Raw genomic sequence first — 24,355 nt, 5'->3', positions numbered from 1 at the left:
ACGGGCTGCCGTACCGAGACGGCTGACATTTCAGAGCCTTCGATTCGCCTCGAAGGCTCCGTCGGCTGGGCGTCCTTGAGGTGAGCCGCGCCGTCTGGTTGTAGTGTTGACCGCAGTAGCCCCCCTACCTCATCCGGGTTCTGACCTCGGAGGGGATCGGACGTCGGGTGTAAGAGTGCAGGGGAGTCGTTTAGTGGGTGAGTCCTAAAATCCTTGGGCCCGCGGTCTGCTCACAACACCATGCAGATCGTTGAGTCTCACATACCCCGCGCGCCCCTTTTGCGCAGGGACCTCGTAGGAGGTTCGGCCCTCTACCCGAAAAAAAAAAGTGAGTAATCTGAGAGTAATCAATTAAAAGGCGTTTTTTATGAGTTTCGCTTTTTGTTATTAGTACTTGGGCCCTCCACGGTGATTTACTTGTGAAGTATAATTAAGAGAGGCCATAGAAATAGTTTGATTGCAGGATTTTCTTTTTAACCCGCATAGTCTTGCAAAGTTGTCATTTATAAAACTGATGGAGCTGCCGGTGTCGAGAAGTGCTTCTGCTCTTATTCTTCGAATATAAGCGGGTACAGTAGCTTTACGTAATGAAGAAGGTGACGCTGCTGTGATACAAGCGGAAAGATCTTCAGTACCTACTACCACAGAATTTGTAGATTTAGAAGAGCTTCTACAAACAGTGGCAAAGTGCCCCTTCTTGTTACAGAGCTGACAAGTCTTTTCAAATGCAGGACAGTTCTTACGAGGATGTATTTGACCCCCACAAAAGAAACATTTTTGTCGTCGAGGATTATTAACAGAAGAGCAGGTCTCTTTGTGCAGAGTTTGTAATTTCGAAGAAGTGTGTTGGTTCTTTTGGAGCAACAGCATTTAAAGAGACAGTATTGAAGTTTTGAGAAATGATCTCTGCAGTTTCTAGAGAGAGTGCTTGGTTGTAAGCTTGATCAAGTGTTAGAGTTAAGTTTTCTAAAAGCCTTTGTCTGATTTTATGCGATGATATACCGGATATGAAAGCATCGCGTACGCTATCGTTTTTGTTTGTTTCTGCATCAACAGCCACAAAATCACAATCAGATTTTTTGGTTTTACATACAGTTTTTGCAGTATTGTGATCGCTTCTTCGTAGTTCGTAGCTTCGCTTATATATGTGTAGATATTTGGTGACATATGGTTTACCAAAAGTTGAAACTTTATGCTGTCCATTTTTCTGGCGAATGAACCGACTGTGCATCTGTTTCTGGAGCGGTCGGCTTCTGCACGAAAATGAAGTTTTCGTAAGTTTTACGCCAATGTATCCAAGCTCTCGTACTAGAGCTATCTGACGGGTCGATATCAAACCTTTCAGGGCGGAGATATCTATCCATTTTTTATTTATTTAGCTTATTAAATTGTAATAAGAGAAAACCTTTACTGAATATAAGGTTTTAATAAGCTAAAATTAACAGTAAAATTTGCTTTAATTACATTAGATACATTGACAAATCTATATATATAAAAATGAAACCCGTTTTCCGTTGTCACGACATAACATGAAAACGGCTTGACCGATTTGGCTAATTTTGGTCTTGAATTATTTGTTGAAGTCCAGAGAAGGTTAAAAAGGTTAGATAAATATAAAAATATTCGGAATTAAATAAAAATAACAATTTTGTTTTTCCTTTGATGTGTCCCCCGTCGGACGGATTCCTTTTGTTTGTTTTAAGTTTATCTTAAACAAAAGCTTAGGTCTTTTATTTATCGATTGAGGCACTACGAAGTCTGCCGGGTCAGCTAGTAACTAATAAAACAGATTGACAATGACGTCAACTTATAGCTGATAATTTCAACTAAGAAGTTTACATCAGTGTGCATTACATTTACATTTTTTGAACCACGTAATGAATTTAGGAATTATTAATTTTATTATAAAATACAAGTATCATAACTATCTCCTAATGCATGGTAATGAATAGCATCATTTTAACACGAAAGTTGTACTTCTAAAATATTCTTAGAATAATTAGAAATCACTGAAATTTCTAGGTATATGCTTGTTAATATTGAATATCATTAAAAATAACTGAATTTATTAAAACCGCGCTAATCGTACTTTAACGACTAATTGGCCGTCTTCACTGACATTTTTTTGTAGAAGTATTGTTGAAGTTAGTTGAAGTTTTCAATATTTTTTTATCTATATAAGAAATAATTAGACAGTTTAAACGCAATGTGCAACTGTGGGTTTTAAAATTCTTTGGTCACATCTCCAGAAAAGAGCACTTGATGGAGAGACTGGTAGTCCAGGGTCGGGTGGAAGGCAGAAGATCACGCGGCCGCTCACCGACCCGCTGGACTGACCTAATAAAGAAGGCAACCGAGTCCACTATGGTCGAATGTACTCGAAACCCTTCGAACCGCCAGACCTAGAAGCGCATTGCCTGGAGGGCGGTCGTCGGGAGCATGGGTGACCTAATAGGTCCTACTGCACATACAGCGTCAGCGCAACCACGACCTCTCTGACAAGTGTCCGACTAAGAAGAATAAACGCACTTGTTAACAAAACGCTGGTAAATACGGCCATTGCCAGCTGACTGACAAAACCGGCGCTTGCGCAATTTAAGCATGAGGTAATAAAATAATTAATAATTGGAAATTTAATTGTTTTTATGATCGAACAATCACCAACAGTCATCGAACAAATGATAATTGTTCAAAATTAATTAATCTGAGCGATAAAAATAAAGATATCTAGTAAGGTTAGGATAACTTAAGGGTGATCATTTGTTTAATTAAATATAAATAAATAAAAGACGAACAAACAATTATTACATTCGAACATTAACAAGCAAATGACGAACAAATAATTAAAAATAATTAAATCCGAAAATCAAAACCGGCGCATGCGCAATGTAGGCATGAGGTGATGGTTTGCTTATTAGATATAAAATAATTAATAATTGGGAATTTAATTGTCTTTATGATCGAACAATCACCAATAGTCGTCAAACAAACGATAATTGATCAAAATTTATTAATCTGAGCGATAAAAATAAACCTATCTAGTAAGGGTAGGCCAACTTAAGGGTGATCATTTGTTTAATTAATTATAAATAAATAAAAGACGGACAAACAATTTTTATATTCGAACATTAACGAAGAACGACGAACAAATAATTCAAAATAAAAAATCCGAAAATAAAAGAAAGGGGCCAAATTCAGTGAGCCATCTGTGGGCAGAACATAGTACACTTAGGGGCAGATCATACATAGTAACTAACGTATTAAGTAATCTGTGAGAATATGGCTGACAGAAGCAGATCATAGAACATGAGCTGTCAGCTGTAATATCTAAATTGTTTCTTTGTGTTTATTACGCCTTTAAAAATGTTATGATCGTTACATTCTTGCGAATATGGGTGCAAAAGACTCAAAACCTAGTTTTATAACGTATGAAGATGCAGTTAAACGAGGTAGGAAAAGTGATAAAGATAGTCGAAGTGTATTGTTTGATTGTGAAAATATCTGAGTGAATTTATTTCACAGTATCCGATAGTGAATTGAGACGCATCAGAGAAGCATTCAAGAGATGTGCCGGAGCGAACGGGACGGCACTGAGCCTGGAGGCTTTTGTTCACGAGGTTCTGTGCGATGGAGTTCCGTACGATGTTGCGGAATGGTTGTACCAGGCCTGCGGAGGCACCAAAAGGGGAATCGCATTCAAGGAACTCCTCTGCGGCATAGTAGTCCTCACTAAGGGCAACTTGGAGGAGAAAATAAAGTGAGAGATTATCCATATGACAATATACAATTGTAAACACTTATGAAATGATGTTTTATGAATTGTAAAATTTCAGTCGACGTTATAACTATGTATTTCAAGTACAAAAAAATCTTAAATTTTAAGGTTTCTGTGGACCCTGTATGTAAACAATCAAGGAGATAATGGCTCATACATATATAAAAAGGATTTTGCTCGAGCCCTGCACCTGGAGAATACGTCTCTCCCTGCCACTGCAGCGCAGCGCTCAGCTGAAATACTCCTTGGCCTGTTTGGCGCAGGAGACAAAGTTACATTTGACCAGTTTAGGTCTTGGCTACTCATACACAAAGATGCTACAGTGCTGTCAAAATGGTTATTGTCTGAAGTAAATGATGTTTATGATCTGGAAACCCCCACTTTTTATCAGACCTTGGCTGGTGTTACTCATTTGGAAGAGAGGGTGAGTATGCTTTTTATCTTAATAATTTGCTAGTGTAATAGTAAACAGTTTACTGTAAACTGTGTACAGTTTGTGGTGTACATAAACAACCATGGTAAACATAAAATAAAAACAATTGGCTGTACAAAGCAATTCACAAACAATTAAAATATGAAACATTATTTATTACTTTGTATGCATCTCATAGTTTACTATAATTATAAATCTCTCCAAACTAATAGTTTTTTAAAACACTTATAAGATCAATAAATTGTTGTAGAATAGCATCATTGTATGATGTAATGAGACTGCTAGTTTGTTTATTATAAAAAAAATAAGTATTGTCTTGGACATTTAATGTATCTGATCTTCACACTCCTATTGCTATATGCTATTACAGACTATTTCTCATAATACTAAATATTAGGACCTGGAAAAAGTTCTCACTGTATCTTTTTCAAAATAAAAGCTTTATTTAAATTATAAGGAACAAAAAATTTTATTCAAAGTACTGCCCATAGCTAGCAAGTACTTTCTCCCATCTTTCTGGCAATATATGAATTCTGTGTTGGAAAAATAATGTTTCTTTTGAGGCTATCCTAGAATCGATCCATTTTTAGATATTTCCGATCATTTGTATGAAGAATCATACAAATGAAAGCGCTGCTCAGCTTGGTCATGTGCCATTGAATGATATAGGTGAAAATTAGAAGGGGTTATGTCAGGTGAATATGGCAGGTGGGGTAGACCTTCCCTTTCAAGCATTTCCAGGTAGGTTGTCACTGGTTTTAAAACCTAAGATTGAGTGCTGTCATGTAGCAAAATCAAATTGTTTTGTTTCTACTTGTATAGGGGCCGCTTTTCTTTTAAGGTTCAACTGAAATGCATCAATTGCAGTCGATAGCGATTCTGCTGTTGAAACAGTAGTTCACACATGTGAAAACGTCGTTCAACGACATTTATAACGTAAACGCCACCACCCACCTTGAGATATGAGTTCTAAGGTCTCAGTATAGTTGCAATGGCTGCCCCACCCTTCAAACCGAGACGCATTACTGCTTTACGGCAGAAATAGGCTGGGTAATGGTACCTACCCTTGTGGACTCACAAGAGGTCCACGATGTAGGAATATAAAGCAAAAATTACAAAAGGCGTAGAACAGAAAGGATAACACGGGATGCGCGCTCGCAAGTCAGATTTCGACTGTTGGCGGGGGATCGGTAAAAATGCGACGACCGGTTCGTCTATGCACCGATGTACTAGTGAAATATTATCGCCGCCGCTATACTGCAGTTATCGCCTGACTTTGCTTGTGAATTTTATTTTGTTTAGTGTAAATAATGTTTTGTACGATTGTGTGATAAATGAATGTGTTGATATAAAATAAAGTATGTATGTGTTGTTGTGTAGTCTAATTATAATAAAATATTATAAAATAAATAAATACATGTGAGTCACCCACACACGATGTTATTCCCTCACCGTGGAAGTCTATTGTGAACATTTCTTAAGGACGTATTTCATTAGAAAAATTGGTACTGGTCATTAGAAAAATTGGTACCGCAGGCGGGATTCGAACACCGGTGCATCGCTAGATACGAATGCACCGAACGTCTTATCCTTTAGGCCACGACGACTCCAAATGGGGATGTGATTGCCTTGAGCGGTTGTAGTATATTTTAATGTAGTATACATTATTAATAGTATACATTTTTGATGCATAATTTTATACACTGAAGAATACTGTTCTCTACATTGAAGATAAGAAATTTAAAAAATCTTAAAAATCGTGCACATAATATCCAGATATGACAAAAAATAAATACAGTAATTGTTGTATTTATATGTTACGTGTAGTGCTGCAGGCTATCTTATCATGTTTGTTTTCTATTTAGATCCATTTATTTGATTTTCATCACAATTTTAGCCTACAATATGAAATGTACGTATTTATGTCGTGTACTTGTATCTCATGTTAATTATCATGATGTACTTGAAAAATGTAGCTCTAAACAGTAATGAAGTACTGATAAAGGGTGGAAGAGAATGAAAAACAAACACAACGTAATCTGTGTACCCAAACATGTACTAATACAATTCTAAACAGATTTTTGTCTGTGTAGGTATGTTTATTGCAAGCTAATCTCTAGTGGTTGAACTAATTTGAATACTGTTCCAAACAATGTATCAAGATAATTTTGAGCTAACATTGTATGTCTTACTATTGCATTTCTCATTTTAATTTATTGATAAGCTAATAAGAATGTTTTTGAAATATTTAAATGCATCGGTTGGATCTATCATTGAGTTTTTCTTTAAATTACTTATATATAATACATATAATGCGACGCTTTTGCCGGATCTTCTCAGCGCGTCGCGTTACCGATCCGGTGGTAGATTCTGGCACGATTCTTGCTAGGGTTCGTGTTAGCAAGAACGTCAGGTTTGAGCCCCGTGAGCTCACCTACTCGCCCGGTTACGCTGATGTGGTCTCTCTACACCATCGACTTAGGTAGGAGAAAAAAAAACGGCGCTGCTAAGAAATCAGAGAGGTTAAGCTTATGAATAATCCAAATGGTTTTGACCTACATGTTATGGGTACATATGTTTTAATTTCTATATTGTGCAAATCAGATTTTTATCTTCACCAAAAAAATTTGGGAGATGTCACCCTGAACAAAAGGAAAAAAAGGAGGAGACAAAAATCGTACATAATTGTATACATATATTATAAACACTAGCGACCCGCCCTCGCTTCGCTTCGGAAACATTAAAACACACATGAAACCAAAAAATTTTTTTTTTTTTTTTAAAAAAGTAGCCTATGTTCACCAGGGACAATGTCGGCTTCTAATGGAAAAATAATTTTTCAAATCGGTCCAGTAGTTTCGGAGCCTATTCGAAACAAACAAACAAACAAATATTTCCTCTTTATAATATTAGTATAGATAACATTAACTGTTAACATTAGTGGTATGGTCATATCACGTGTGCATATGTACGGACTGCAATTATAACTATGTATAACTACCTATGTTTTTTTTTCTTTCTGAAAGCCAGATTATGAATGTAGCTTAAATATCATCTAAATAAAATTGTTACATCCCTAAAATATTTTATACTTGCTTATAAAATGATGGGGGGACACATTCTTAAAATCTCGTTTGAAAATAAGTAGTCTTGCATCACTTCATGCTGTTGAGTATATGAATGTTAAGTAACTCGAAATAAACCTCCATTAATAATTTTTTTATGATAAATACTAGTAGCCTTGCAGTCACTTTGCTCCCATAATGCCCGAGCTGTTCTCAAATTATTTACTACTTTATTTTCAGTTTTTGTGAATGATACATGTAGAATAAAGCATGTCCACGATATTTTGCGGTTCTGCTATCGGAATCATGATTCAATAACTTCTATAAACATATTGAATACTAGTCAAAGCGGGTCCGCTCTACTGGCTGATGTTTGACTTAACTTTAATCCGTTAGAAGAACAACATTAAAATATCCTTAAAATTTTATCATAATCGGTCCTGTCGTTTCGGTGTCTATGTGAAATATAATTACATATATACTAACGTTTATAAGAGTATATTAAATGTAGATAAAATTTATCCAGGAAGTAACGAGCATTTCAATGTACGATTTACCTCCATTATGTGTTACATCGAATTTTGAAACGTAGTTTCTCAGTCCGATACCACACTAATCTATATTCTGTACTCTTCAAATAGGTATAAAGTACAAGCAGGACTTTTTGGCGGGAACACGAGGAATGAAGTTCTATGATTTGTTTTATTTTGTCTGTTTAGTGTTTCTTCAGGTTTAAATGTGTACAATGGTTTATTAACTGTTTACTATCTGTGAAAGTGCACAAATGTGGGAAAATGAAACAAAGCCGCTGAACGTAACTTCTCGGGACTCTCCAAAAAGTCCACTGAAACAATCTCAGTAAATGACCACCATTTTACTCAGATTATATTTCATCCCCTATCATCATCTCATTTCATTTAATTTCATCCCAGTTGATTAATGCCTCAAATTAATCATTTTCATTTCATATCATTTCACTCCATATTATAATTTTTCATAAAAATAAGAATTTGAATTAAAATAAGACATGATTTAAATGTCTTAGTTACCAGGTCATAAAATCCCTTAAAAAAAGTGCCAGCACTTGAGAAAGGTTTTTCATGAAACGACTAACCAATTACCTTACCGATGGTGCATACGTATGTAACTGCGCACTGACAGCGCGCGTCCTGCGGCTCGTTATCGGTAGCGTCTGAGGCCTTTAATGATTTCAGATAAGGTCGATTGATTCCGTACTCGTCCCCACGGCGTAGCGAATGTAGGTCTCACGGTTGAGTTTGACATTGAGTTAATTATGATCAATATGAAATTCGCCATCTTGACTCATGTAAATATTACGAAAGTAATTTATTGTTTGGTACAGTGTCTCAAATCACATTAGATCCCAAGAAAACCAAGAAGGAATAATGAGATTTACTAGAGCCCGGCATCCTGCTGAGTACCTCTACCCTTTATAAGTCCTTCATATATCACGTCAGGGTAGCTCATCAGCTTAGTGAAAAAAAGCGATCCTCAGAAATACTGAAGCGCGTCAGATGTAAAGCTAATAATACGTAGGTACCTACCTAACAAATGTTCACGATTGACTTCTACCGTGTAGGAAAAACATTGTGTAATAACCGTGTAAACCACCTATATCCTCCGGTAATCACTTAACACCAGGTGGGCCGTGAGCTCGTCCACACATTTAATCAATAAAAAAATTAAAAGTTAAGGTGGGTTAATAGAACGTTAAAAAGAAATTCTGCGTTTAGGAAGTCTGACGACTTGAGCGTAACGCGGAGTGGAAGAACTGCAAAGTTGCAAAAATCATGTCTTTGCATTCTCGAGCGCTGCTGAATTATATCTTTATTTTCTCCTACCTACGCCGAATGTTCGGTTTTCATTTTTTACAATGTCGAACTTTCGGCCTGGTAGGAGAAAAAATAGTATGTGCACCGCGGGAAAAAAGTAGGACATCTCATCCCGCGTGCACAATGTACTATTATTTTGAAGGACATAATGCTAAAATAATTAAAATATATTACATCAAGCTAAACCTTCTGTAAAATAATTGTAATCTGACAATACGGCGATCTCTTGTTGTATTCTAGCCGCTAGCCTGTGATCCTATGATAATTTACTCGAGCGTTATGGGGACCTATTCGATTTTGAAGATTAATTGATAGGAAGGAAAAAGGTATATAATGTACTCTTTCAGTAAGAGGGAAACGTCTACAGTTTACAATAGAAAATAAACAGCAGATATTATATTCCGAGGGGATATTAAGTGAACCCTAAAAATGCTCCCATTCAATAAAAGACGGACGGTTCGTAAGTGACACAAGCGAGGAGCGCATTATTAAAACTAGACGACGGCCGACTCGACGATTCTAGATACTAAGGGGTCCGTATTATTTGTAAGAGATTTGTGAAAATTTTCACTATGCGATTCAGGATTCTCAGGATAGATTTCGATTTTTCGATTATTTTTGTTTAGCAATAGGTAAAGATAGCTACATAGACTACGCAGCTAACGTAATGGTGTAGTACAAAAACAACAGCAGAACAATTTACAATATCTGATATTATATATTTTTAACAGAATCATGTTTCAATCGTGTTGACTGATTGTGTAATATCATAAACCGCAATAAAGCAGCTGATGACGTATCGAAACATTTCCAGGATATAATAGAGCTAGAAAAGTGTTTCTGGTCGCTCCGGAACGGCGCTCCGACGGGCCAGCTGGACGCGGAGAGCCTCGGGCCGCTGCTGTCCCCCCCCGCTACCCGCCGCCGCCGTCGCGGGGACCTTCCTCGCCTTCGACGAGAACCGCGACGGACACGTCGACTTCAAGGAGCTGTGCTGCGGACTTAGCGCTGCCTGTCGCGGACCCACCACCGAGAGATTGAAATGTAAGTACCTACCCCCTCCCCCCCCGGTGAACGTGTCACTGCGTCGCCCCCGCGCACCCCGCACCCCCCCACATCACATCTCCCACTTTATACAGATGTTAACTTAAAAGTCTCAAATGTGTTACAGCTAGGTAGTAGGTAGTTTGTGAACTACTCGTCTTACGAGTACTCGTCGTACTTAAACTGCTTTTGAACACAGACCTATATAGTAGGGACACGACATATTGTTCTATACGTACAATTGCTTATATAAATAGCACCCATTTTGAAGGCACACATATAAACATATATCTATCTCGTTCTTACTCAGCACTTTAACTCGCAGGAAAACAATATAACAGTATTTCAGTGCGTACATAAAATGAAACATGATTATACGTAAATGTCTAATGAGGCCGAAAATCCGCCATGTTGAGCGCACCAAATGTCATTGTCACGTCAGTTCGGCCGTCTGTTTTGGGTTGTACATTGTTTATTGACTTTGATATCGATTTAATATGATTGCTTATATAAAATTTCATATTTTATCATGCTTAAAACATACAAAAATAATAATGAAAACGTATTTTATAGGATCTCAAGAAAGTCGATGCTCCAAAACTATTATCTATATATATTTAAATGCAGGAGCCCTCATCCGAAAAATCGGACACCATTTTTCGGTCGGAATCTATTGATCATGACACTAATCATAAATACCTCTTTAAAATATGTCATCAAAACATATTTAGACATTCTGTTTAGATATTTCGGGAAAAAGGCTACCGACAAAATCTCTTCGGAACTATTTAAATAAAATAGTTTTATTCCGCAGTGAGTAAAACACTATTGTAAATTCGTTAAATATTTCATAATTAAGTGATTTTAGAGAGGAAGTCACAAGGAATGACGTTTGTAATTAATGAATGAATGTTCTGTAGGTGTTTTTTATTTTCACGCGGTCCCTTGATAAGTTTAAAATTTGAATCACTCTCAAGTGAAAGTGATTCAAATGGTGCGGCGCACCTTCCTTGAGGTGCGCTGCGGTAGTGTGTTACAGACTTTAGAGTCAGCAAAACAATCAAAATAGATTGTAATAGTCTAAGAAAAACACGTACTCAAAACACGATAACATTTAGCATGCTAGAAATGGGCAGATGGCACTGTACTACGCCATATCTTTATGTTTTGCGACAAACGACAACTTTATAAAATCAGTGTAGCAACTTTTAAAAATCATCATATCGTGGCAAATTCGAAGGACGAACTCGTCTTAGATTTCACACATCTAAATCATATCATATTTGCACATAACAATATACCTACTTACTTCCCATTAAAGTATAAATTCTACAAATAAATAATACTCAACAATATTTAAAATAAAATGAGCCAAGAACGTTTATCGATAAAACCTGATAACATTGAAATCTTTTGTACAGCACTAAAACCGCCATGTTTTGTGGTCAGATGACGTAACAGTGGCACGAATTTTTTGTTGACGTTTCATTTCCATAGGTTTCTACTTCAGTGCTTTTGAATCATTGGCGCTTCAAGAACGAGACGGTAGTTCAAGATTCAAATGTTTTTTTTATTGCACTAAACGGTGTATCAAACAAACCTCATCACCTCATGACCATCAAAGCTATTGAAGTCTCCCGCTGGAACGAATACGTTTTACTCAGAGCAGTACATTCAATACAGTTACTCCTCAATCGTCAAATGTAATTGAAAGGGAGCGCGCTGAGCCGCCACGCACGGACCACAGACAAGGCCGCAGGACCGAAGGCTGTACCTGTATTGTGAGAGCTACGACGCCGACATACATAAACACGCAAACACACAAAAATAATTTAGTTACTTCACTTAAATATTAGTACAAATTCACTTCAGTTGAACGAGCAGAAGCAGAGATATTTACGGAAGTAAATTCACAGGAAAAATAAACACAAAACAATTAATAATAATAAATGTTTTTTTTTAATTGTTATTCTGAATTAAAAACAATAAAATAGCGATCTTAGCTATTTCGGCATTCTCAGTTTGCGTGTTAGAAGACAAACTGAAATCTGGCATTGTAACAATTATTTCCCGTACACTCACGAAGCGACGGTGTGGGCGGTCCACACGTACCTTACTAAAAGTATATATGCGTTATATACACGCGTATACGCATAAACTATTCTCAATTCGCTCTCTTAGTTGTCAAGTGCTGTGAACTATAAGCGACACCTCACAATTCTAACTCGTTCTAAGATAAAAAATTTCCACGGTGATATCTGAGAAGCCTGACACTTTCAAGACTTCCTTCGGCTGTAGAACTTGCTGTTCCGAACTAATTTATTCATACTACATTACTATATAAATTGGTATCCTTGGAAACGGTCTTATCCGCAAACGTCTAAAGTGTCAGGCAGACAGCCCGTCCCACGGGTGGGTAACAAAGTGATATGGCCCGTCTCTTACTTTTTGAGGATCGGAACCATATAATGAAGTTATAGAGTGGAGTGCAATATCATTGGAATATCTAAGAATGCAGAAAATATATGTAGTGTATTTAAATATTTCGTCTTTTCATACTTCGCAAACTAAAAGGGGGTTATAATTCGCCCATAGTTTCTCGGCAGATCCTCTGGGTTGCGATTCCGATCCGGTGGTAGATTCTGCGAAGCACTCCTCTTGTTAGGGCTAGTGTTAACAAATTCTCTCAGGTTGAGCCCGTGAGCTCACCTACTCGTCCAGGCGTTGCTGGAATAGGCTCTTAGACCTGTGAATAGGTAGGGGAAGTAAATAAAATTAATTAATATATAATGTAATATTTTGACGATTAATACAGGTTCCTTATTTTTATTCAATCTCCATCACAGACCCGACGTGTGGGTTACTTGATAAAGCCCATATCATAGTTAATACGTGTCAATTACATTTTACATTTCCGATCTTTCGTTGTATTAACTCTTCATTGCATTGATCGTAGGCGACGACACAATTCTCAGTATTCTTAATCTCTAAATTTTTTGCGTCCGTCGCTTGCCTTCATTGTCTACCTCGGCAGCGTGGCCGTGAGTCGGTGCTCATCTGTCAGGCCAGAACTATAATAATGATTATGTATCACCTTTCGTTATTTGAGCTCGTCGTGTCGTGGCGAGCACTAGACGCCTGGTGTACTCGTATCGAACATTGCGACCGTACTCGTGTTCAAACTCCGCAGACTTCTAGTTTGGCTTCCATGATGAACGAATAAAAATCAAACAAGCAAAAATATTCATTTCTTTTTTTCATTTCTCTCGATCCTAATGTTTGTCAGAGAGAAATGTACTTGCGAGAGAAAGACTTCAGCTTTGCGCACTTTATTCAGAGTAAAGAAAATGCCAATAATCAGAGAGCACTATCCAGAGTGTCGTTTGGAAACACATATTACTGGTGGTAGGACCTCTTGTGCGTCCGCACGGGTAGGTACCACCACCCCGCCTATTTCTGTCGTGAAGCAGTAATGCGTTTCGGCTTGAAGGGTGGGAAGGTTGTAACTATACTGAGATCTTAGAACTTATATCTCAAGGTGTGTGGTGCATTTACGTTGTAGATATCTATGGGCTCCGATAACCACTTAACACCAGGAGGTGGGCTGTAAGCTCGTCCACCCATCTAAGCAATAAAAAAAAGATATAAGCGTACAATGAAATCTCTCGTAGCTGATGTGCGCCAATATTGCGTAACCGATAAAATATATGACTGGATCATGTGACTTTCGCAAACAACTATTTCCGTGTACACACTTTTTATGCACAGTCAGTGAACACTCGTGTACTCACTAGTCTGGCTTGTATCAATAAAAGTAGTCAGGCCCACAGCCCGACACAGAACTTTACCCCGATTTGTTCTAATCATCATTTTTTATCTTCTCTGCCTTAGTGCAGAGGCAGAATATTTCACAGATGATTTGATGTTAATCAATTACCAGGGTCGACAGTACGCAGGACATGTCCGTGCTCGAAGTGCGTACACGGCACTACTACAAAAATACTAATACTGTTTATGGTTCTTCTACCATCAGTATAGTTACGAGCTGGGGCTCAGGATAAATAAAAACTCGCCGAAATACAGAATGACTTCGGTACTTTTACACCCAGCTGGGGCTCATCTTTCGTGACAACACGGGTGACGGAGGGAAGAAAGCCACTCTTTAGGTTGTCCACGAGGTGGCAGGAAATCGCCTCCAAAAGGATACCCCAAATCGGGTGTAGGAGGGAAGCGATCAAGGGTGGAGGGGAAGCACAGTCCCGCGAGAAGCACTCGTTTTGCACATTCTCGTACAGTCCACTAACGCACACTAGCTAGCGGGTCGAGGAGCTCCCTTGGCAATGCCTTACCATCAGGTGGTCTAGCGTGCGGGTCAGCTATGTCTCCATCAACCCGCTCATGCATAGCACGAGTGAGCCTTCGGAAGAACCCCTCAAGCCTCTCCACTCCCAGAACCCAGGCGATTACGTAATTTATGACTTAACTTCAGAATCTGACTATCATGTGGATAGAAAGGTTCAGCTGGCTCGGCGACCTGTATGTGAGATAATACGGTCGGGTATCTGCGTAACTGATACGAGAAGAACTGCTCTCCAGGTACGACGCCAGCAGTCGCACATAGACATGTTGATAGAACCGTTTCCCACAACAACTTTTAGATTACCCCCACGTGCTAGATGCAGTACGGAGTACTGGCACGAATAAGACCGGATCCCAAATGATACAGGACACGGGCCAATCGTAGCGTCGTCAAGTGACCACTGGGAAGCCGGAATTGTTCGGGCCTGATAAGGATCTCCAGTGACATCCTTCTCAGCAGCAGCCGATCGGACGATAACTGGAGGGCCTTAGTCTATCTTTGCTGGGTTTGGGCAGCTCTTGCCCAACTTCCAGATTCCTGGTGTTTTCATGTCACCAATGCCACGCTTTGATAGTCGTGTCGATTGTGTCTACAATTTTCCAGACAATTCGAGAAGTTATCTATGTTGAGAAGATTTTTGGGGCCAATTTAGATTATCGAGGTAACATATAAATGTAGAGTAAATAATGAGTTGATCCTACACACTCGTATTCTTTGCTAACCCGCTAAGCTATCGCCATCAGTAAGATAATAAGCGGAGCTGCACACGTGCGTTTCTCTGACACTATAAAAGGACATTCTCGCATCATGTGCAAGTGATATCTTCACCAGACACCGGGGAACGTGGTGCGATCGTTGTGCGCAGTCGACGGGACGTCGTCTACGCGTCTACTATTCTACCGCGAATCGATCCTGATTCCAGAAATATTTCGCACCTTCAGAACTATAGTGACTCAATCCAAATATAATATGTTTTTTGGAAAACACCGAATACAGTTTTCAAACCGAAAAGACGTAGAGGAAGGGGACGGAGTGACCGACCGACGGACCGATAGATACGCTTGTCCCTTTATAAGCTGCTTTTGGTCCTTTGATAATGGAGAGTCGCTGAAAAGGGTCATACTGTGTCCATTTTTGGAATAAACTTGAACTTATAAAACTAAGGAACTTATAAAACTTGTTGATTTATAGAACATAAATCAACAAGTTTTATAAGTTCCTTAGTTAAGAAGCTAACAAACAGGTTAGGAACAAAACAAAATACTTGTATAATTGAAATGAGAAATTTAATCGTCGGGTATAAGGCGCATGTTCCATGAACATTCTAAGATGTTGAAGTTCTCATCTGAAGACGAGGCTCGTTTTAGTGTTTAAATGTCTTTACCCGTGGAAAAAAAACGTTCAACTGCAGCGCGTGAGGGCATAGCAGTGTTGTATTTAATGAATATATTTATGATATGAATATCTGTTCACCGAGGAATGCAGCGTCGTTGATCGGCAAAATATATCTATATAGTTTCGTTTTTGTTTCACTCGCCGCCACGCGCCGCGCCGTCCCGCACTTGTCGGTGCCGGGCGGTAACTATTCGGCATTGGATTAACGATTAACGGACTTCTGCATATTAACGGAAGTTAGCGTGTCCTTTAACATTTTTAAAAGTTTTTACTGGTGGTAGGACCTCTTGTGAGTTCGCGCGGGTAGGTACCACCACCCCGCCTGTTTCTGCCGTGAAGCAGTAATGCGTTTCGGTTTGAAGGGCGGGGCAGCCGTTGTAACTATACTGAGACCTTAGAATTGATATCCTGATAACCTTAGACTGGTGGGTGGCGCATTTACGTCGTAGCTGTCTATGGGCTCCGGTAACCACTTAACACCAGGTGGGCTGTGAGCTCGTCCACCCATCGAAGCAATAAAAAAAATATTAAGTTAATCCGTTAATCAAGATGTTAACTTCGTCAATTAACGATTAACGGATTAATGAGTTAATGCCCAGCTATGTATAATAAGCTAATCAATATATTTTCCGGTATTCAGTCCAATGTCACACAAAGTGTTGATGTTCCCGAGCAGAGCAACAGCTGTCACCGGGCTTCTTCTTTGCCATCTAAATAATTGTTGTATTCTCCTATTTGTTCACACGCGCGTCACGTTCGGCGGCGACCGTTGCTTCCTCGTGTTGTGTTAATAATCACAAGAATGAGAAATGATTATGATAAGGAACGTTATCGCAACTCTCGTGATGCGGCGACGCTCTCACATAACGCGTATTGTGTTGGGCAACCGATCCGACGGGCAACGTCACGGGCACTTCCTAGCGCGAGACCCAGAGTTGGAGCTGCGTCGGGTCTAATTAACGTTTTGCAAAACCAACTCTCATCGAGTCAGCAGGGAGTCGGTGGCGGGCCGTCTCTGTCCGGTGTAGCACTTATGTATTATAACGTCTGTATAACAGGCTCGTCTACCTAGGGCCAGTGTTAGCACTACTCACCCCTACTTTGAGCCCCGTGAGCTCACCTACACGTTAGGGCGAAGCTGATATAGTCTCTCAAGGCTATCAGCATAGGTAGGAAAAAAAGTCGGCATTCTTACGGTAATAATTCCTCTAGGACGGGACCCAGCTAGAGTAGTAGTACCTCTAGGACTGAACAGAACTATTGCCTGTGCTGTATAAATAAATTGGACTATCTGTACTATGACGCAATCTGTTACAAAATTAAATAAAATTTTCACTGTTACCAAAAACACATGATGTTATTATATAATAGCAGCACCTGCAGGCAACGCCTGGTAGTAAGATTTATCTAGACTTCAATTCTACTAGCATATTTCTTATTAATCTAACAGGGATGGAACGGACACGGGACAAAAACTAATTTGTTAATTGTACGACGAGTACATTTTAAAATGTATGCTATCTCGCGAGCTATCTTTAGATATCGGTAGTGAGAAAATAATCCTTGAAAAGCTTAATCAGTTGTCTAATTGAAGGGTGTAATTGCCATACTTGCTATTCCTTATAGAACAACACCTCTAGCTCAAACGTCTCCCGGAAACCCATATAGCGATGCATTCCGGACTAGGATATGTGACCTTCAGGATGCGGGTTCAATTTGACGCAGAGCACTTTGCCTGAGTTTGACAGAGCTACCAAGGCTGCCAAGCTGTCTTTGTTCTTCTTAAGACTGTTAGGAAAACGTTTGCATTCAAGGTTGCTTGCTGACATAAAGAGATATTGCTTGCTAGTCGACAGATAAAAATGCAATTTCAAATAAACATTATTATTTTACGTTTATTGTAAGGTTTTAAGGGAAGCTCCATGCGCTGGACTGCTCAGGTGAAAGACTACTAAAACACAACTTAAGGAGTGCGTGCGCCAAACCTCAGTTCGCAAACTATGGAAAACATCAGTCAAGGCTTCAATAAGCAAGGATTCCACATGACCACGACTGCTCTGCCAAGAGTAACCGACTATGATGATAAGGGTTTTGTTCTAGAAATGTATCCACATGAACGTGAACCTATCTCTTCAATTCAATATTATCACGTGTTCACTACTTGTCGTAAAGATAACGTATAAAATATTATTATTTGATCATGAATTCGTCAGTCGTCCGTGGCCACGAAAACTGTAAAGCATTTGTAACGTCGCGGCGCAGCGTCGGAGTCAATGGGTACAATAACAATAAACACGTAATTCTGTTAATTTTTATTATTATTTCACCGAACTGTTGCGAGTGAGCAGGAGCAGGACGCATGCTGGCCGCAGGACTCGAACGCCTAGAATATATACACTAGGATACACACTCGTGTTGTCTTTAAACTAAGTTTCATTCATCTATATATTAATACGTGAAGCAAAAACTTTATATCCCTTTTTAAGAAAATTGCGCGGACGGAGGAGTTTGAAATTTTCCACACTTATAGAGAATATTGAGAAGCGTAGAGTGCGCAATGCTAATTTTTTTTTTTAAATCATGCATAAAAGATACATTAAATCAATAAAGAAAACATTATACACACTACATACCATGTATTTGGCGCACACACGCATGCATACTATTTATTGTCAACTTTTGTTCTTGACGTCTGTTGTCAAATTGAGAATAGAATATGGTTTGTCTTTATTAATATTTTTTATAGTGTAGTCTTGGCGAAATTTGTGATTATAGAAGTATAAAATACAATCATAATAGTGTACAAACTTACAATTCCAATTAATTATAGTCGAATTTCGACTACTGCGGGACCTCTAGTTCATTTTAAAAAGTCGTCGTGGCCTAAATGATAAGACGTCCGGTGTATTCGTATCTAGCGATGCACCGGTGTTCGAATCCCGCACGCGGGTACCAATTTTTCTAATGAAATGCGTACTTAACAAATTTAATGTTCACGATTGACTTCCACGGTGAAGGAATAACATCGTGTAATAAAAATTAAACCCGCAAAGTTATAATTTGCGTAATTACTGGTGGTAGGACCACTTGTGAGTCCGCACGGGTAGGTAACACCGCCCTGCCTATTTCTGCCGTGAAGCAGTAATGCATTTCGGTTTGAAGGGTGGGGCAGCCGTTGTACTTATACTGAGACCTTACAACTTATATCTCAATGGGGGTGGCCCATTTACTTTGTATATGTCTTTGGGCTCCAGTAACCACTTAACAACCAGGTGGGCTGTGAGCTCGTCCACAGATCTAAGTAATAAAAACAATTCAAAATTAAAAATTGATTACAATTTTTTTGTAAATAATTATATCGTTACGTAGATAAATATTAAATAACAATGCATCAGCGTAACAATGACATTAATTGTACAATTCTTATTCTTATTTGTGTTGCTTTACTGTACCCCCAAACGTTTCCCCATCCTTGTGACGTCACGCGCAGGGAGACAGTCCGCGGGCGCGCGGCTCCACGTGGCACATGTTCAAGTGAGCTCGTTTTGTCTATAGTTTGCTTCAAGATCTTCGATCTGGACAGCGATGGACTCTTGAATAAAAAAGAACTCATCGATATGGTGAGTGTACTGTGCGAGGTGGCCAACGAGAACCTCAAGAACCAGGGGTCCAGATCCTCCACGCCCGATGGAAGCGAGATCGGGATCCAGAACTTCGATCCGGACGTGATCCTCGCCAACTTGAGGGACAAGCTGGTCGTCGCACCCAAGAACGGACGGAAACCGAACTTCCACCTCGGACCAAGCGGAGATACTGAAGACATCATTAATGTGGTCAGTTCTATTCATTGGTACAATACAACGATAGAGTGATGGAGGCACAGAACAGGCGACATGTGATATGTGGTCGCCACCCCGGCCAGTGGCTGGACGCGGGGCCCGGCCACATGTGAAGCCTGCTCTCACACTTTAAAAGTAGTGACACATATTTTGAAGCATTAAATTCTCTTCCCGGGTACCTCGAGACTCCTTGAAATTTTTTTTTCCAGGCACTTGTTGCAGCTTGTTACTGACACTTAGCCAGACTACCACATACATACTTATTTTTCTATGTTCCATTAAAACCAAGGTAATAAAAGCGTGTTGAAATTGCACTTATTGAGCACGAATCGAATGAGACAGACATCAGTGTACAGTCGTAAGAGTCTAGATCCAAAGTAGTTTTAACAAATTCCGGTCGCGACCTGAGACGCTCGTTACTAACTTTATAGCCGGAGAGCAAGGCCGATGGAGACGTGCTGCTTCCGGAGACGGTGCTGACGCTGGAGGACTTCCTCATCTGGTCGGTGGAGAGCGCCCACGGAGTCGTGACGCCCTTCCTCGACCTCGTCTACCAGGTGTGCCACATCGTGCTGGGGCTGCGGCCGCACTGCCGACACAGCGAGAGGGACATCGGTCAGTACGCGCTGCCCCTCCCCCTCCCCTCCCGCTTGTTGCATCGCCTCCTAACCGGCGACGTGTGCGCTGATTGCAGTGCTGGGCTGGCTGCGGCGCTCGGTGGCGCGGGGGTACAGCGTGGGACAGTTCTGGTACCTGGTGGCGGCCGAGTGGTGGGGCGCGTGGCTGGCCTACACGGGGGACGCGGCGGACGCGTGCTGCCGGCCCGCCACGCTGGCCGACGACAGCTTCATGACCAACTCCACGGAGTCCATGGGCTCGCTGCTGTGGCGCTGCGAGACGGCCTCCGTGGACAGCGCGGGCTCCAGCAGCGGCGTCAGCAGCGCCGCGTCGCCGCGCCGACACCCCGGCTCCGTGCGGAACAAGCGCCTGCTGGCGGACAACACGCTCAAGGTCCGTCCCGCGCCGGGGCCCGCGACCCACGACACTCCCTCGGAGGAGAGCTCACGGATTTATTTGCTTGTAAAATACAAAAAATATAAAACATTGAACAGGTCCGTACGCTAACAGGCGAGGGCGGCCACCTGCGGCGCGACGTGACGCTGGCGCAGCACCGCGACTTCGAGCTGGTGCCGGACGCGCTGTGGAGGGCCCTGGCGCTCTGGTACGGAGGACCCGACCCCCTGCCCAGACAGGTTTGCTTTATCAACAATCATCCCTTTGCTTTTCTTTATTTATTTATTACGTGTACGGGTGACCGAGTTCACGACACATTTGGCGTTAAGTGATTACTGGAGCGCGCAGATACCAATACCTGAATGTCTCGCCCACCTTGAAACATGAGGTCTGGGTTCCCAGCTGCCTAGTATCGCGGCTGCCTCGCCCTTCAAACTGAACTGCACTGCTGCTTCACGACAGAAACAGGCAGGGCGGTGGTACCTACCCGTGCGGGCCCACAAAACGTCCTAGCACCAGTAGTTATGCAAATTATAATTTTCGGTATAACTTTTAATACACAATGCTATTCCATTATTGTGGAGGTCAATCGTAAACATTTGTTAAGTTCGTATTGCACGGTACCCGCCTGCGGACCCTCCCCCGGCCCCCCGGCCCCCGGCCCGCCGCCCCCCGGCCGCGCCCGCAGCCCACGACGGCTTTAAGTCGTGCTCTGCTGCGTTAATTTCTAATTAAGAAAGAACATATCGGGGCTTCCGGCTACAGAGCTGGCGGCGCCCGGACCCGGAGCCGCGTATACTGCGGACTTTTTGATCGATGTTACCAAAAAATTTAAAAAAAAACTTTATTTTTCAATTAATAATTGTGTAGAATAAATGTTTTATTGCCGAGGATCTCTTGGTGTAGTTCCGGGTGGTCACAGGACACCGTCGGGGACTTCCTGTTACAGTAACCGTTAATAATGTAAACTATGAGAGCTGTAGTTTGAAGTAGTTTAAAGTAGAATTATTTTGTCCGTGCAGTTCGGGTCATAAAAAATCGGAGCGGTGTAGCGAGTATTTCGCTCTCTCTTCCACTCACGAGCCTTATGGACGGGCACAGTGATGCGCATTATTGTTGTCGATAAGCGTTATCGATAGTGTATTTAGTTTTGTCATTTTGTGGGTTAGTGATAATAATGAAAGAAAAAAATCACTAATCCAACACTTACGTCACATATCGCCGCAGCAAGTTCACGAGAACGGCAGAAATTAACGCTTTGTAACTGTTCAGGATCTGTTCTTATTTCAGTGAAATTTTTTAACACATTGTTGAAAACAACACGTGCATAATATTATTTTGAATCAATTCTGCAGTTTTGATACAAAACAAAGAATTAGCCATTGTGTCACTAAAGAAATTCAGAGAACGAATGCATATAAACACATTTTTCTTCGACATAATGTACTATAATTTGCAGGTAAGTACAAATGACTCATAACATAATACTGTCTCACCACCCTTCGTATACCGCCCCGCCGCCGTGTACCTGCCTGCGACGACTCATTTGTTTCTATCGACAATGGGGTTGCGTCCGCGCAACATGCTCACCGCCCTAGCCGGGCTATGTTTTATGACCCAAACTGCACGGACAAAATAATTCTACTATAGTGATTCAGTGATACAGATGAAGCACAGTGAATAAGCTGGAGGTCTGCGTTCCAGGTGATAAGGCCTCCGAACTCTGACGTGGAGCTGGAGCTGTACCCGCTGCAGCTCAAGATCATGCGGCACGTGCCCGCCGCGCTCGGCACGCACGGTACGCACGCGCCGCCACTACACTACTAACTACACATGCCTTTGTAATGCCAACGATGGACGACTTTACGGCCGCTCTTTTGGTAACTGGTTACCGTCCGCCGGGGACGTTGATAGAGTCGGGTTCGTAGCTTCTCAAACTTCTTTTGAAGAAAGAGATGCGACAGCAATCAGGGAGGAACGTCGACGGTCGGCCGGTGAGCGGTAAAGGTACAAACGGTAGACAAGTGTAGTGCGTCCTTGTCGCAGGCTCGGCGGGCTGCGTGCCGGACCGCCAGCTCGCCTACACCGCCGCCTTCTCGCGCCTCGCCACCATCCGCCAGGTCGGTGCACACCACGCTTGCTTCTGTTTTGTTTGCTGTATGCACTCGTGTGTCGAGTCTGACGCTACCTCATCAACTTGTGTACCGGTGTGTGTAGGTTTGCGAGTTTATATGTGGCGCCTTGGGTCTGGCACGAGAAGACATGCGCCTTTGGTTGTTGGGGGGGCAAGCGGGGGGCGTTGCCGGTGCGCAGGCTGGGGGCCACGCGGGGGGCGTGCTGCTGGACGACGAGCAACGCACGCTGCACGAGCTGCACCTCGACGAACGCTCCCGGCTGCTGCTCGAGCTCCGGAACAAGGACCTCACGTGGCCGGAGGAGATCGGAGCCATCAGGTACGCGACTCGGCGGAGCGCGCCCGCGACTCAGTCGCCAACGTACACTCACTGAGAGTCTGTTGTGTTCCAGCTCCAACCGCGCGACGGAGAGACGCGAGACCCTCATCGCCCCCAACCTGCCGGGAGCCACCGGCCTGCACAACCTGGGGAACACCTGCTTCATGAACGCGGCGCTGCAGTCGGTCAGTCAACGTCACCCGCCTCGAGGCGTGAGGTCGAAGTCTCAACTGCACACTGCGACAGTTGCCTCACAGTGTCTCATGGAGTGTACTGTAATGCACCGGCACCGTGTGTCCGCAGGTGTGGAACACGGGCCCGCTGACGCGCTACTTCAACTCCGGCATGCACCTGTACGAGGTGAACCCCGGCAACCCGCTGGGCACCGGCGGCGCGCTGGCCGTGCGCTACGGGGAGCTGTGCAAGGAGGTACCGGATGTTGAGCTGGGGAGGAGTTCCCGCACAGCTTTCATCTTATATATCGGCGCAAATATAACGATTCACCTACTTATTATAAAAATAATAACGATTGAATGTGATAATCGGATCATCTAATCTTCAACTAATTACTCTGTGTTTATTACGATGAGACATTAATGTTGAACAGTCCCCTTTATTGTAATGCTTGTAACCCGAGTGCGGTGCGCGCGCAGGTGTGGTCGTGCAGCGCGCGCTCGGTGGCGCCGCTGGGCGTGCGCTGGTGCGTGTCGCGGCACGCGCGCGCGCTGGCGGGCGGCGGCCAGCACGACGCGCAGGAGCTGCTGGCGTGGCTGCTGGACGCGCTGCACGAGGACCTCAACCGCGCGCGCCCCCCCGCGCCCGCGCCCGCCCCCGCGGACTCCGCCGGCCGCCCCGACCAGGTGCGCCCCCCCCCCGCCCCCCGCCCCGCCGCGGCCTGCGCGGGGACTCTGTATGCACTGTGCGCTCAGGTGGTGGCGGCCGAGGCGTGGGAGGCGCACACGGCGCGGAACCAGTCCATCATCACGGAGCTGTTCTACGGGCAGCTGAAGTCCAAGGTGCGCTGCGACACGTGCGGCCACGAGAGCGTCCGCTTCGACGCCTTCAACATGCTGAGTCTGCCGCTGCCCATGGAGTCCTACCTGCGCTGCGAGATCAAGGGTACA

General features: G+C 42.3%; 1 protein-coding gene across 1 annotated transcript in view; it reads left to right on the top strand.

The window, feature by feature from the left end:
* Positions 1–3,274: 3,274 nt before the first annotated feature.
* Positions 3,275–24,355, top strand: part of Usp32 (Ubiquitin specific protease 32) — a 29,863-nt gene continuing 8,782 nt past the window's right edge. The window contains 16 exon segments of the mRNA XM_089733531.1: positions 3,275–3,449; positions 3,523–3,757; positions 3,884–4,199; positions 9,941–10,033; positions 10,035–10,170; positions 19,481–19,758; positions 20,196–20,379; positions 20,459–20,775; positions 20,877–21,017; positions 22,483–22,576; positions 22,825–22,898; positions 22,996–23,231; positions 23,305–23,416; positions 23,535–23,660; positions 23,885–24,091; positions 24,161–24,350. Coding sequence (XP_089589657.1) covers positions 3,392–3,449; positions 3,523–3,757; positions 3,884–4,199; positions 9,941–10,033; positions 10,035–10,170; positions 19,481–19,758; positions 20,196–20,379; positions 20,459–20,775; positions 20,877–21,017; positions 22,483–22,576; positions 22,825–22,898; positions 22,996–23,231; positions 23,305–23,416; positions 23,535–23,660; positions 23,885–24,091; positions 24,161–24,350 — 2,797 coding nt within the window. The 5' untranslated portion in view covers positions 3,275–3,391.

This window comes from Bombyx mandarina, chromosome 16, assembly GCF_030267445.1.
Source record: "Bombyx mandarina strain Sakado chromosome 16, ASM3026744v2".
Taxonomy (NCBI): domain Eukaryota; kingdom Metazoa; phylum Arthropoda; class Insecta; order Lepidoptera; family Bombycidae; genus Bombyx; species Bombyx mandarina.
This window is presented reverse-complemented; position numbering and strand designations above follow the sequence as displayed.